The following is a 14,190-nucleotide window of genomic DNA, read 5'->3' on the forward strand; positions in this document are numbered from 1 at the left end:
AATTTAGAGAGGGAATTAAATTTTAAGAAGAAAAAATAAAAACTTTGAGGTTTGCTGATCACATTGTAGCTTTGTCAGACAACAAAGGATTTGGAAGAGGAGAGAATGGACAGTGTCTTGAATGGAGGATACAAGATAAAAATCAACAAAAGCAAAACAAAGGTAATGGAATGTAGTCAATTTAAATAAGGTAATGTTGAGGGAATTAGGTTAGGAAATGAGATGCTAAAAATAACAGTTGTATTTTGCTGTTTGAGCAGCAAAAAACTGATGATGGGTGAAGTAGAGGGAATAGAAAATAGAGATTGGCTATAGCAAGGAAATTGTTTCTGAGAAAGAGGAACTTATTATCATCAAATATTGAGTGTTAAGAAGTCTTTACTGAAGGTATTTGCCTGGAGTGTAGCAATGTGAGGAAGTGAAATGTGGGTGATAAACAATTTGGTTAAGATGAGGATACAAACTTTTGAAATGTGGTGGTACAGAAGAATGCTGAAGATTAATGGGTAGGTCGTGTAAATACTGACATGGTAAATGAATATGTTTGAGGAGAAAATAACTTGACTAAAAGAAGAAATTGATTGATAAGGCTTGAAGGTTTGTTCGGAGGTGTCAAGGAATTGTCAATTTGATATTGGAGGCAGGGGAGGTTTGGAGATGGATATGATTGCGCAGGATAGGCTAGTTTAGAGAGCTATATCAAACCAAGACCATAAGAACAATATAATTGTATCGATGGGACATAGACCCTTGCTTGCTTATTCACTTGAGTAAATGCACATGTCCATTCTCACTAAGGTTGCTGCTGATAAGCCTAATAACATCATCAATACCAATGCATAAATATTTTCTTGCCACAGGTAATCTGCTTACAAAGGATGTACGTTTCTATATATGATAGAGACGGAAGTCATTTACATGTACAGCATTTCAAACAAGCAAATGTGTAATGTTGAGTTCAGTGAGCTAGTGCTCTAATACTGGTTGAAGGCGTTGGTTTGAAATGGGGAATGCGTCTCCATTAAATTCAAGAGCTCTCACTGTTCTTTGCTTTCATGTAAAGGAGTTGACTACTGATTATCTTCTGTATCGAAAATGTTCAACATTTTGTCTCTTCAGACCCACTGGCACTGCATTCCAGCTTCAGTTGAAAATACAAATCACTGCAACCAGTCGTATTTATTATTCTTTTCACTACATGTTATTTCAGTTAATAATGCATTAACAGTTTGTATGCTTGACTCTGTTTTGGCAGCTTGTGAAGCTGTCTGACAACAGAAGCCAAAAAAAAAGAAGAACTAGTTTAGTTGAAGGCTCAAAGTTACGTGGATACAAAAGTTGCATTGGTGAAGATTAACATATATTTAATTATAATTGAACTAAGAAAAGATTGCTTATTAAGAGCTACCAAGTGCAAAGAACATGGTTGTGTGTGTGTGTGTGTGTGTAAAAATGCGTAGTGACAGTACAGTGATTTATATTTTCAATTGTCATTTCATAATGGGCACATACATATCTTACTTAAAATGTTTTTGGCTGTGGTTGTCTGTCAAATTTCATTTTATTCAGTGTTCCATACACAACTCTGCACTTGCTGTAAAGGTTTTTGCAAATCCCATGCTGCACCCTACAAATAAACTATTAACAGAGACTGCTTTAACTACTGAATGTTAGTGCTCACAAGGATTGTTATATCCCTTTCAGTCTGTTTCCAATACTCTTGTTTTTTATTTTTATAGCACATAGATGGCCATATGGCTACAGAACAACTAAGAAAGCGAACATATCAAGAGGAATTAAGGAAACAAATTGAAGAAAAGCGACAACTGGAAGCACAGCAAAGGGAAAAAGAAAGAAGAGAGGAGGAAATTATTCTGAAAAGAGTTGAACAGCAGCAACTTAGAATGAAATTAGAATTTGAAAGAGAGCAAGCTCAACGCAGACACAAGGTAGAGAAGGTAAGCTGCACATAGCTGTTAAATCTGCTTTGGTTCTTATTACCCATGTAATTCTTCAGACAAACAATGGCTGAGGACTCGAATTCCAATTATCTTCTGCTGGTAAGTGCTGATTGAGGGGGATGGTTGGAACTTCAGTTTTGCAAATACTCTTTACAACTACCCTTTCTTGATATGTGTGCTGAATTCAGCATTTTCTTTGGCAAATGATACACCACCAGGCCACCATAAATTCCAGTTCAGCATACATTACTTGAAATGTTAAAGAAATCATATTTGATCTTTTAACTTCAAATATGCAACAGGACAGTTTCTTAACTAGTGAAAAAATTTAATTCCTTCCTGCAAACTTGGGAACATATGCAACTATTGTAGTGTTCCTCTGTGGAACTACACAGGAAGGATCTCATCATAACTGACAATCAACTTCTTCCTCAGTTCGATTTTAGAACCAAGACATCTCATTAGTCACGTTTAAGATGGGATGGGCGAATATCACTCCATTGTTGATTACTTGAGCGTGTTGAAAGTGTCCTGTAAACAGGCTTAACTATGCGGACAGATGTTTTCTGTTTTCCACAACCATGAGAAGGCTCACAATACTACTAAGAAAACAGATCTCTGTGTGGAGCCCTGAGCATGTGTTACCCTCCTCCCCCACTTTTGTAATGTTGTTCTTCCTCCTATATTATTTTTGATATTGAGTTAGTGATGGTGCTATCAGTTGTTTTTTTTTTAAACAAGAGAATGGTAGCCCTTGTGGTACTATTGTAAATGTGACCCCTTTTCTAGTTCTCTTCCTGCTTCCTGATGTCCTTTATCAGCAATGAGACACACAGCCACAAGTTTCCTTCCCTTTTCTTTCTTTTTTTTTTTTTTTTTCCTAGTAGCCATAAATAGTGTGCGGTCCAAAGTAATGAACCTAATTGAAAGTGGAAAACGTTTTTAATTTTCTACTCTTTTAACCAGTCTCCTCTAAACCCCACAACAGTTGCAGTGCCATAGAATCTTCATTGATTTCATCCCCATTGATCTCTTCATTTCATTTCAATGAAATTTTATTTATATCCTTTGTGGCAGGGTGAGGCACTATTCACAAGCTCCATTACCCAATGTTACAGTTTCCATGAAAGCCCTTGGAAGAACATATGGTGATAGTGCTTGGAAATCATAGAGGGAAAACCCGAACAATATAAAAAGTATGATTCACGTCTGGAGACATGCCCTGATGGCTTAGTAGTTAAGGCAGCTGCTTGCAATAAGCAAGAAATTAAAGTCCTGGTCTGACACAAATTTTGAAATGTCACTGCATTACATTATACACTGACGAGGCAAAATGTTAGACCATCTACTTAACAGTGTGTTGGTCCACCTTTGGAACCCAGAGTTATGTCGCACCAGTTGTCTATGCGCAGATGATGCAGTTCCCTTAAGTAGAACTACATAATACTAGGCCCACCAGCCTATATGTCCTGTGCTGCAGTGCATGTTCCTAGGAGCCATGACGTGAGTAATGGTGTATCTGGGCATCAACATCGACTGGTGTTACAAGAAATGTGTTTCATCTGACTATGTGACACATTTCCCTTGATCCATGTTCCAATCTCAATGATACCATGCCCTCTACAATTGTTATTGATGATGTAGATGGTCTAAAATGGGAACAAATAGGTTTTGTCTGCTGCGGAACCACATGTACAACAATGTTTGCTTTTATGACAAGCTCCTAAAGTTATGCCTATGAAGGTTTTGTACTCTGTTATCAGATAGCAGTTTATCCTGTTGTACAGTGGAGGCAAGTCTCCGACCTCCACATTCTGTGATGACACCTGTCCATCAAACACCTTGTCGCCTACTCGTGGTTTCACCGTCCTTCAACAACTTTCCATAGACATTCACAGCAGTAGCATGTAAACAGCCAGCCATCTTCGCTGCTTTCAAGATGCTCAGTACTGTAACAATCTAATCTTAAAGTCACTTATGTCACTGGATATCCCCATCTGTGACTCATATTATCACTAGAATAATTCCCCATTTCTCTATCCTCTGCTTGTATACTTCCCTTATCACGTCACGTGCCTGCAACACCACCAGTGTTTTGTCTCATTAGCGGAGGTTTACCATATCTAAATGGTTTGCACTGATGTCATTTCATATCATTCCAACTTTACTAAATTAATTCCCATTGAGGCATTCATTTCATAATTAATATTGTATGGAGAAGTGGGCTGGAAGTACTAGTTTAAATTTTTTCACATATAAAAGGTATTGAAATTTGCAATCTTTTGGAGCCAGTGGTTCCTTCTTCTGCGAGAAAGGTCGAACAGGAAGGGAGAGGGTTGAAGGAAACAGATTGGTGAGGTTTAGGAAAAGAGGTAGAGTTTGAAAAAGTTGCCCAGAACCCTGTGTCAGGAGAGGCTTACCGGACAGGATGAGAAGGGAGTCTTTCTTTCTCATCCCATCTGGTAAGTCTCTCCTGATCCAGGGTTCTGGGTGACTTTTCTGAACTCTGTCCCTTTTCTTAACCCTTGTAAATCCTTTTCCTTCACTCCTCTTCCTTCCCCTTCAGCTATTCTGCGAGAAGACTGAGCCACTGGCTGCGAAAGCTTGCAAATTTCAGTACGTTTTGTATGTGTGTCGTCCTGCCACAGCTTGATTTAATTATTTCTTTTTGATACTATAAATTTTTTGATTAAAAATCTTTTGTCTCTGATCATACATTGTGTCACTAGATAGTGAATTGATGATTGTAAAACTGACTTCAATTTCTTGCACAAATTTTTTCTAGTCAAAGCTAATCCTTGTTAATAGTAAAAAAAATGTAAGGTTAACACTTATACAATGCAGGTTTCTGATGTTCTCGTCTAAGATCAGCTGCTTTGTGCAACTTAACGAACAGCAGTTGGATAAAGCAAAAAGTATACATTAATATTCATAAAGACACTACTGATTACTGGGGGAGCAGTTAAAAAGTGATTATACTGAAATTCAAGTATGAGCCAGCTTTTGGGGGGGGGGGGGGGGGGAATTAAAAAAAATATTGTACATGATAGCTAAGACAGGTAGCAAGTAATTTTCTAGACAAATTGGTCACCTCTTATGTGTTACAAAGTTTTTGGAAATTCAACTTTTAAAGCTAAATCGATGAAAATTGGTATTTGACTTCTCAGTTAGAAATAAAGAAATATGTCTTAGGGGATGAAAATTTCTGTGGAAATATCGCCACAAGAATTCAAAAGGCAGGTTCACAGAAATCTCAGACTTCAGCTACCAGGGGTGCTTTATGACCTTAATTAGTGCGGAAAGTTCAGAAGGTGTTGCATTTTGTGAACTAAATCAAAGAAAGCGATTTAACGATCACCACAACAAATTGGATCCATCATTATTTTACAGAAAAAGAAACAGATCTTTAATACCTAAGTTTCCTGTTGGCGTAATATATGTTTATAAACGTATTTTTGTTGTAGTTACTATGCAAACTAATCATTACTGATGACAAAGTAGATACCACTTTTAAATGTGATTCTATGTCAAGGAATGTCCATTTGAGATGAGAAACTCCTGTACCAGGTCCTAGACTGGTGCTGATACACATAGAACTACTTATCCAATGTTTGTCTTTCTTTTTTGACTATCTACATGAAATGAAATTAAATTTAATGGAACACTTTACTTACGAAAAGAATGGCAGCCACGTAAAGGATCACAAACTTTTTTTAAAGAGTAGGTTCTTGGGTTTTTACAAGATAATATTTATTTTTTTGTTCATTATGTGAGAGTAAACTTTATCAAATTAATTTTGCTTCTGTGTATTCTGTGGTTGGATATAGAGATTTTAAATATAAATGGTGAGTGGCTGCATTGTACTGTCATAAATATTGTAGGGGACAGAACATGCTTATTCCTAGAACTTTTGTATGTCCTGTGCAGCATTCAGCTGCGAACTAGGGAAGTTCATGATCAGATCATACATCACGTCATAGAGAATTGGAAAGAATTTTCCATCATGTCCGATGACCATGATGGTAATAACTACTGCAGTTCTGATGCCTGCTTTGCTGATAATGTCCCAACCTCAAACATATGGTGGTTACAGATATCTGGTGGCAGCTAGGGAGCTCTTTGAATTTGTATTCGAAGTTTATTGAACTAAAGAGCATTATGCAAAATTCGGAATGAAAGGTAAGCCTGTGGGGAGGCTACACCTAAGCTTAACATTTCTAGCGGTCATTTTGATGTTTATGTTTTACCTCAAAATGAAGTGTTTTCTATTGTAACACCTTTTATTCACCCTGAGTATGTTACGCTCAACTTACAAGGTGTACAACTTTGCTTCCATCGTTTTTTCCTCAAGATTTGAGGCTTCAGTGAAACAAATTGGTTACACATGTATCATTCAAAGTATTTTCCATGGCTGGCCACTACTTTCTCCCATCTTTCAGGCAGTGTACGAATCCCGCGTTGAAAAAATTGTTCATCTTTTGAAGCGATCTGCGAATCGATCCAATTTGTGACTTCCTCATGATATCGGTAGTGTTGGTCAGCCAGGCCATGTGCCGTTGATCTAAACAGGTGATAGTCAGAGGGAGCAATGTCTGGAGAATACAGCGGGTGGGGTGGGACTTCCTATTTTAACGTTTCCAAGTACGTTTTGACCCCTTTTGCAATGTGGTGTCAAGCGTTGTCATGCTGCAAAATAACTTTATCATGCCTCTCGCTGTATTGTGACCTTTTATCTTTTAAAGCTCTGCTCAAACGCATTAATTGCTTTTAGTAATGAGCACCTGAGATTGTTTCACTTGGTTTTAACACCTCATAGTACACGACGCCAAGCTGGTCCCACCAAATGAAGAGCATGATCTTGGAGCCGTGAATATTCGGTTTGGCTGTCGATGTGGAAGCATGGCCAGGATATTCCCATGATTTTTTGTTTTTAGAGTTATCATAATGAACCCATTTTTCGTCCCCGGTCACAATGCGATGCAGAAATCCCTTCCGTTTTTGCCTCTGAAGCAACTGTTCACAAACACCATTCAACGTCTCTTGGTTTCAGCTCACATGGATGCAAGTTCCTTCTTTCTGAATCATGCCCGTAGCCTTGAGATGTTTTGAAATGGCTTGCTGTGTTGCTCCCACTAATCATGTCAATTCTTCTTGAACTTGACACGAGTCTTCACTCAGCAATGTCTCCGATTCTGCATCTTCGAAAACATTCTCTCTTCCACCACTGTGCCGGTCTACGGCGTTAAAAATCATCATTCTTGAAGTGTTGAAACCACCTAAGACACATTCTTTCACCAATAGCATCCTTACTATACGTACTTGAGAGCATTTGATCAGGCTCAGCCGCTGTTTTCTTCATATTGAAACAAAACTGTACCAACTCCTGCAAATGACTAGAATTAGGCTCGTAAGCCGACATTTTCAATCAAGAACAACTTTATGATGCAGACACAAATCGACTAATGTTTGAATGAGTGCCTGACATCTGCGATTTGTTTCTTTCGGCTGCTACTTACTGTTGTTGCCACCTATCGGCAAATGGCGGAAGCAAAGTTGTACACTTCATAAAAACTTCATTTGCTACAGGATCTGACTCAGCTGTAATTAATTTATGGACATCATCTTTCAACAACCCTGCCCACAGTGGTTGTAGAGAACACTGTGCTGGATGCACTAATGTTAAAATGAGGAAGCAATTTAAGAAGTCATCAAAAAATATATAGGAAAAAAAAAGCTGGAAATTCATAGAGCAGCAGCAATATGGTACCAGGAAATTAAACAAATAGTACATGGTGCAATGAGTGTAAGGTATGACCTAAACAAACTGAATAAAAACTAAAGAACATGCTCGCCCCTGCAAAGCCACAGCTAACTCTGGCATGACACACAACCCGGAAGTAGTATATGAGATCAATAATAATGTGACTTCAGATACTATGAGCTACAAATGCAAGTACTGTAAAGCCCCTAATTAGCAGGGGCAGGCTCCCAGAATATGCTGCTGTGCTGGCAAGGAGGAGCTCCGATCCTTTGAACATGTGCCTGAACCTCTTTATATATTATGGATGGGCACCCAGTGAATGTCTGTTTCATAAACCACATTTGAAAGTACCACGGATGCTTCCAGTTGACATCACTTGGTGTCAAGCAAATTACAGAAGGCAGTTTCATGCCAACTTTTAAGGTTTGAGGTCAAGTGTGTCATTTGGCAGGAAGTCTGTTACTGAAACTTAAATAGAAAGCACATTTTCTTCAGATATATTTTATGGATGAGGACAAAACAGAAGTACATTTGAGATGCAGCAACTTTGCTGGTGTGAAACAAACATTAGTGAAATCTTTACAGAATGTGTTGCAGAATGTCAGCAACTACATAAACACCTAAAAACAGCTGTAGAAAAGATTCTTTCAATGTGTAAGGAATCTGAAGTTGTGATTCATGCATTAAGAAAACCCAGTGATGCTTATTGTGGTTGCTTTAATGCACTAATGAGGTAGTGCTGGTGATGAGACATTGTCCTCCAGAACTTTGGTCATAGATTGTGGAATATCAGTAAAGTCCATCTGTCATACAGCACTCTAAATAACCGTTTATGTTTTTTTGTGGCAAAGGTGGGTAGTCTATAGATTAGCCCATTAGAGCTTGAGACCAAACGACCTCTCAAAAAGACTGTTTTTGCCATAAATTTCTGCTCTTACCATATAATGTTTAGAAAAGGAGAAGACAATCACCTAATGTATTGTAGGTCTTTATTCAGGCGATATTTAATAGACATACACTAAATTAGAAATATAGAAGGGATATACATGTAGATAACAGTTGGGTGGTACCTTACAACCCTGCACTTTTACGTATCTTCAGTACTCATATTAATGTTGAGTACTGCAACTCCGTCAAATATATTAAATACATTTGTAAATATGTAAATAAAGGTAGTGATCAGACCAAATTTTCCTTAGAAAACCAGAAAGATGGGGTAAAATTGTATGGAAGTGGCCATTAAATCAGCAATTCCAAAGCAGTTTTGAGAATGTTGGTCTTTTCTGTAAAAGAGAGATATCCTACAGTCACCCCATCTCTCTGCCCGTCTTGAAAAACTGTCAGTATGTTTACTTTACATCTGAAAACATGGCTGAAAAGATCAACAACCCACAACAGACCACACTACTGCCCTTCTTAGAATTGACCAATTTGCAATAACTGTATTGTATTCTGAAGTCCCTTCTTTCTATGTATGGAATGTCGAGTGTGTGTGAAAGACTGAGGATTGGAAGTGACTGGATGGCCAGGAGTGAAGAAAGACCATGCTTTTGGAATAATCTACACTCTCCACCCAAACATTGAGTGCTATCTTCTATGGTTACTACTGCATGAGGTTCGAAGTCCAACATGTTTTTCTGACCCACCACCCTATATTTCAATCTGCCTGCAAAGCTTTTGGTTTGATGGAGGATGACAGGCATTGGGATTCTGCACTGAGAGAAGCTGAACTGTGTGACTCACCATTTGAACTAAGAGAGATATTCAGTGATGTTGGTATTCTTTAACTCTCTGATCTGCTGAATCTCTGGGAAAAGTTTAATTTGTTGGAAGACTTCATTCACCAAATTGAGGAAAATTTGCATTGTTCTGCAGAAAATATTTTTAACAACTTATACAATAAATGTCAGGTACAGATTGAGGATGCAGTGTTGGCTATGGGAGGCCAAACTTTACCACAGTATGATTTCCTGAACCAAAATAGCATGAAGTAGTCTTGTAGAATATAGATTATCGAAGGAAAATAAACTGTGACACAAATGCTTTGATGCATGTAGTCTTGGATAGCATAAATTCCCTAACAGTTGTGCACCCCTCTGGTCGTTGTGAAGTGAAATGTTAAATAGTATTGAATCACATTTGAGTCAATTATTTTTCCTGAATGCTCCCAGTGGATTAGGTCACCTTTTCTAGTAAACTTATTTCTAGCAAAAATAAGAATTGATTGGGGCATTGCTTTAGCTATGGCATCTTCTGGCAGTGCTGCCACAGTGCTCTGCCTATAAATTCCCTCTCACTCTCATCAAAGTTGAAACACCCATATGCAAGTTCCCTAGACAGAGTAATATGGCTGAAGTTCTCCACGAGTGTAAATTTATCCTGTGGCGTAAGGGTATCATGGTCCCCAAAGGTGAATTTGAAGTACTTAATAAAACTTTGAAAGACCTCAGAGGTGATGATTGTGTGGGGTGGAGTTACTGTGCTGCTGGCAGGGGACCTAAGGCAGACTCTTCATGTTGTACATAGAGGAACTCGACTTGACAAGGTTGGGGCATGCATAAAATCTTTGCACCTGTGGCTCTGTCTCATAAAGAAAAATGTGAGAGTCTATGTAAGGGACAATCTGTGCCCGAATTTTTTCTGAACTCCTACTGAAAATATGGAGCAGAAATTATCCTAACTCTGCCATATAGACAATCTTTGGTCTTGCTGTGTGAATGGGCCATACTAACACCCAAGAACAACAGGGAACATTGATGACATACTACTTAATTGCATTGGAGGGTCAGGAATGGAATACAGTTCTATTGATTCAGTGTTGCAGACAGATAAAGCAGTTCACTATCCAGTGGAATTCCTTAATAGCATTAAGCTACCTTGTTTCCCTTCTCATAAACTACCCCTGAATGTTTGTACACCTGTCATGCTAGTGTGCATCTTCAACTCACCTAAACTGTGCTTACGAAATGTGCTGGAGATGAACTGATTTTCATACCTTGAATACCTCTTATTCCTTCTTACTATTCATTTGAGATCAAGCGATTGTAATCCCATCTTAAAGTATGCTTTGCAATGAATGTTAAAAAAATCTCAGGGCCTTTCATTAAAGGTGGCAAGTATTGACATGGATTAGGGGGAGGATGATTGCTTCTCAAATGGGCAGTTCTATGTCACCTATTCAAGAGTCAGTCCCAACAGCATCCTGGTGACTTAGGCACTAAACATTACAACTACTGGTGTGATATACAAATAAGTGCTTTAATAAATTCAATTATATTTTGAAAAAATATGCAAATCTTTTACAGAGAATCGTTTTATTAAATTGTAATACTGTGTCTGCATTTTAGTTTGTGTAGACTGGATACACTACACAGTGTGTAGATTTACACATGGGCAATGGGCATTACAACACACATTTAGGTTTGAAGAAAAAAAAGAAGAAGAAGAAGAAGAAAACTGTGCAGACTGTACAGTTGACGTGAGCAAAGCAGCGGGTGCTAGGCTTGTTTATATTTTATGCTTCAAATGCTGTTTGTGAAGGCAACAGTGAATGAATAAACCATTACATTTTTTCCTAATATTTTTGTTAAATTAAATGATGATGAGAGTCATAACAAAAGGAACAAACTGCAAATTGGGTATAATACTGCAAGCAGGACATCTTGTAAAATTAGATGTTTCTCAAAAATTCCTGTGCATTTGTCATGTGTTGCATTTTTCTTGCAGAAAGTTTTGGTTTCTAAGAAAACTCATTTATCATGATTGTATCTTCAGCTTCTAAATGCAATTGCTTAATTTGTAACTTTAATTTGCTGTAGGTTAAGTGCCCCACTGCCTACTTATTTTCTTATGATATTAACAAAATTAAATTTCATTTGTATTTCTCTTTCAGCGAATGCATCAGTTTGAGTCGTGTAAGTCCAGCAATGAACAAGACGACTGTACACTGAAAAGTAGCAGATCAAATAATGAGAACCATGCTAAATACGAAAGCTCTTTGCCCACAAAAATTGAAAAAATTAAACATTTGCCTCAGGGAGTGACAGACAATGCAGATTTTTCGAATGAATATGACAGCGCTTTTAACATCATCGTAGATAATAATAATGGCAACTATTTATCAGTTCTTGAAGTGTGTCAAACACAAGATATTTCAAATAACACTGGAGATGGATCGAAGTATAAAAAATATGAAAGACCTTGTTGGACTGAAAGAAACTGTGCTCCTGGTGCTACAGTCAGTGACATAACACATGTACCTGACAATTTAGGCTGTATCAAACAAAACTCATCTCAGGAATTAAGTACCGGCCCTTCAGAAACTAGTGTGGAGGATTCTTGCCAATTTTCATTAGCAAAATTGTCTTTCAATCCGGAGATTTCCTCACATGTAAGAAAGGATACAGAGACTGCACAAAGGAAACGTCCAGTACCAACTCCAAGAACTAAATCACTCAGTAGCAGTTCCAGAACTGTCAGTAATTCTGCACCCAAGTTACCTAGTGACCAGAGCCAAATCCACTCTACAGCAGTTACGGCCGATAAAGAAAATCTTAATGATTCACTACCAATTCCAATACTAGAAGAGGCAAATAGTTTTGGTTATGATAGCAGTGAAACTCCAGGTACTGATAAGGTGAAGAATGGGGCACTGTTGAGAACTGAAGCCAAATGGAAGGTAAGTAATTAAAAACAGTTTCATAAGAAATCAGTTCCTTGCTTTTCTTTGGCACCAGTACACTTGAAATTACCTTGTTCATCAGCTCTTTCAATGGCACATAAAGCAAATTTTGCAAATTACATTCACAGTCTCCTTAGTTTTTGAGGCTTTTTCTGTACATGAAATTAAGGTGTACAGTGCCCAATTTGACAACTGGTACACAAATGAAGCCATAATTCACAAGTAATTTCTGCATGTAAGTGCGCGCGCGCGCGCGCGCGCGCGCGCGCGCGGCGCGCGCGCGCACACACACACACACACACACACACACACACACACACACACACACACACACATATATGCACGCGCATGCACACACACACACACACACACACACACACACACACACACATTGTTATTTGAAAAAGTTATACACATATTTAACTTTTTAATAGTGTATGAGTATTAGTCATTGTGACAACAGCAAATTGAAATGACGTTGGAATGTCTTTGATAAAATGCACACTGTGGAACAAGTGAAGTTGAGATCAGGAGGGAGGTGACAGGTGGGTGGGAGTGCAGGAAGAGTATGGGATAAGAACTATATGACACCCAACGCGATGCAGATATAGAACTCGAAGCTGGATTGTTTGGCTGTCACGAACAAGTGCTCTACTGATTGATCATCTAAGCACAACTCATGACCCATTCTCATTGCTTTACTTCTGCCATTACCTCATCTCTACCTTTCCATGTCCATGGAAAATTTCCCGCACATCTTGTGGGGCCAGCACCCCTGAAAGAAAAGATGTCGTGCACAAACATCTTAACCACAGCCTGGGGAATTGTTTGCAGAATGAATTCTCAGTTGCGGCAGAGTGTGTTGAGTTGAAACATTGCGACAGATTAAATGTGTGCTGGACTGGAACTTAAACCTGAGACCTGTGCCTTTTGCGGCCAAATGCTATACCAACTGAGCTATAAAAGCACTGCTCACAAACTGCTTCATATATTGACGTCCGCAGGTATTGCATTTCCTATGTTCCAAATTACCCCGAAGCTCATTCAGTAGAGCACTTGTCCATGAAAGGCAATGGTCCCAGTTTAGAGTCCTGGTCCCATAAATAGTTTTAATCTTCAGGTAGTTTCAGATCAATACACACTCACTGCTGAGTGAGCATTCATTCTGGAAGTCTCCCACTTTTTGGCCCAATAACTTCTGGTCCCCTTTTAAGGTTTGACTTCACACTTTCAAAATTCTAAGACATGTGGGCCATTTGCAGAAGGATGCCTTACTTGGTGCACCAGATATCCATAATGTGATTAGATCTTCTGCATCTCTTATTGTCATGTCTCTGCAACTCGACTATTTGGGTGAGGACATGTTCCAAGGTATGTCATTTTCTTCTGTTGTCCACTGTCCTCTTTTGCCCCCATGACAATATTGGTTTGCTCCAAACCCAATATCCAGCATGTGGTGGGACCATTGTGTACCCATTTGGTGGTGGCCCCCTGACAACACAGGGATCACACTGCTGATGCTGAACTGCAAACTCCTCACATGTGCCAAGGAGTAGATGCCTGTCTTGTTGTGGCATCGGGAGTCCCACCAATGGCCATCATACCAGGCAGCCTTTGCTGTGGGTGGGTGGTGCTTGTGTGGAGAGCACCTGATCGTAGTGGGTGGCATCAGGGAGAATCATCCGCAATGAAGCGGTCCAAGCCATCTCTTGCTGGTGACCGAATAGCACCAGCAGTCTCTAACAAGGGCAGGATAGACTATAATGCTGAGAAATATGACCCTAAAT

At 38.8% G+C, this 14,190-nt stretch overlaps 1 protein-coding gene across 6 annotated transcripts in view; it reads left to right on the top strand.

Annotated features, from left to right (window-relative positions):
* The window catches only part of LOC124612878, a 139,411-nt gene that overhangs the window by 96,248 nt on the left and 28,973 nt on the right, over positions 1–14,190 (top strand). For all 6 annotated transcript variants that reach the window (XM_047141319.1, XM_047141320.1, XM_047141321.1 and 3 more), the window contains 2 exons: positions 1,740–1,958; positions 11,615–12,400. In XM_047141319.1, coding sequence (XP_046997275.1) covers positions 1,740–1,958; positions 11,615–12,400 — 1,005 coding nt within the window. The remainder of the gene's footprint in view (positions 1–1,739; positions 1,959–11,614; positions 12,401–14,190) is intronic.

This window comes from Schistocerca americana, chromosome 4 (genome assembly GCF_021461395.2).
Source record: "Schistocerca americana isolate TAMUIC-IGC-003095 chromosome 4, iqSchAmer2.1, whole genome shotgun sequence".
Lineage (NCBI taxonomy): Eukaryota > Metazoa > Arthropoda > Insecta > Orthoptera > Acrididae > Schistocerca > Schistocerca americana.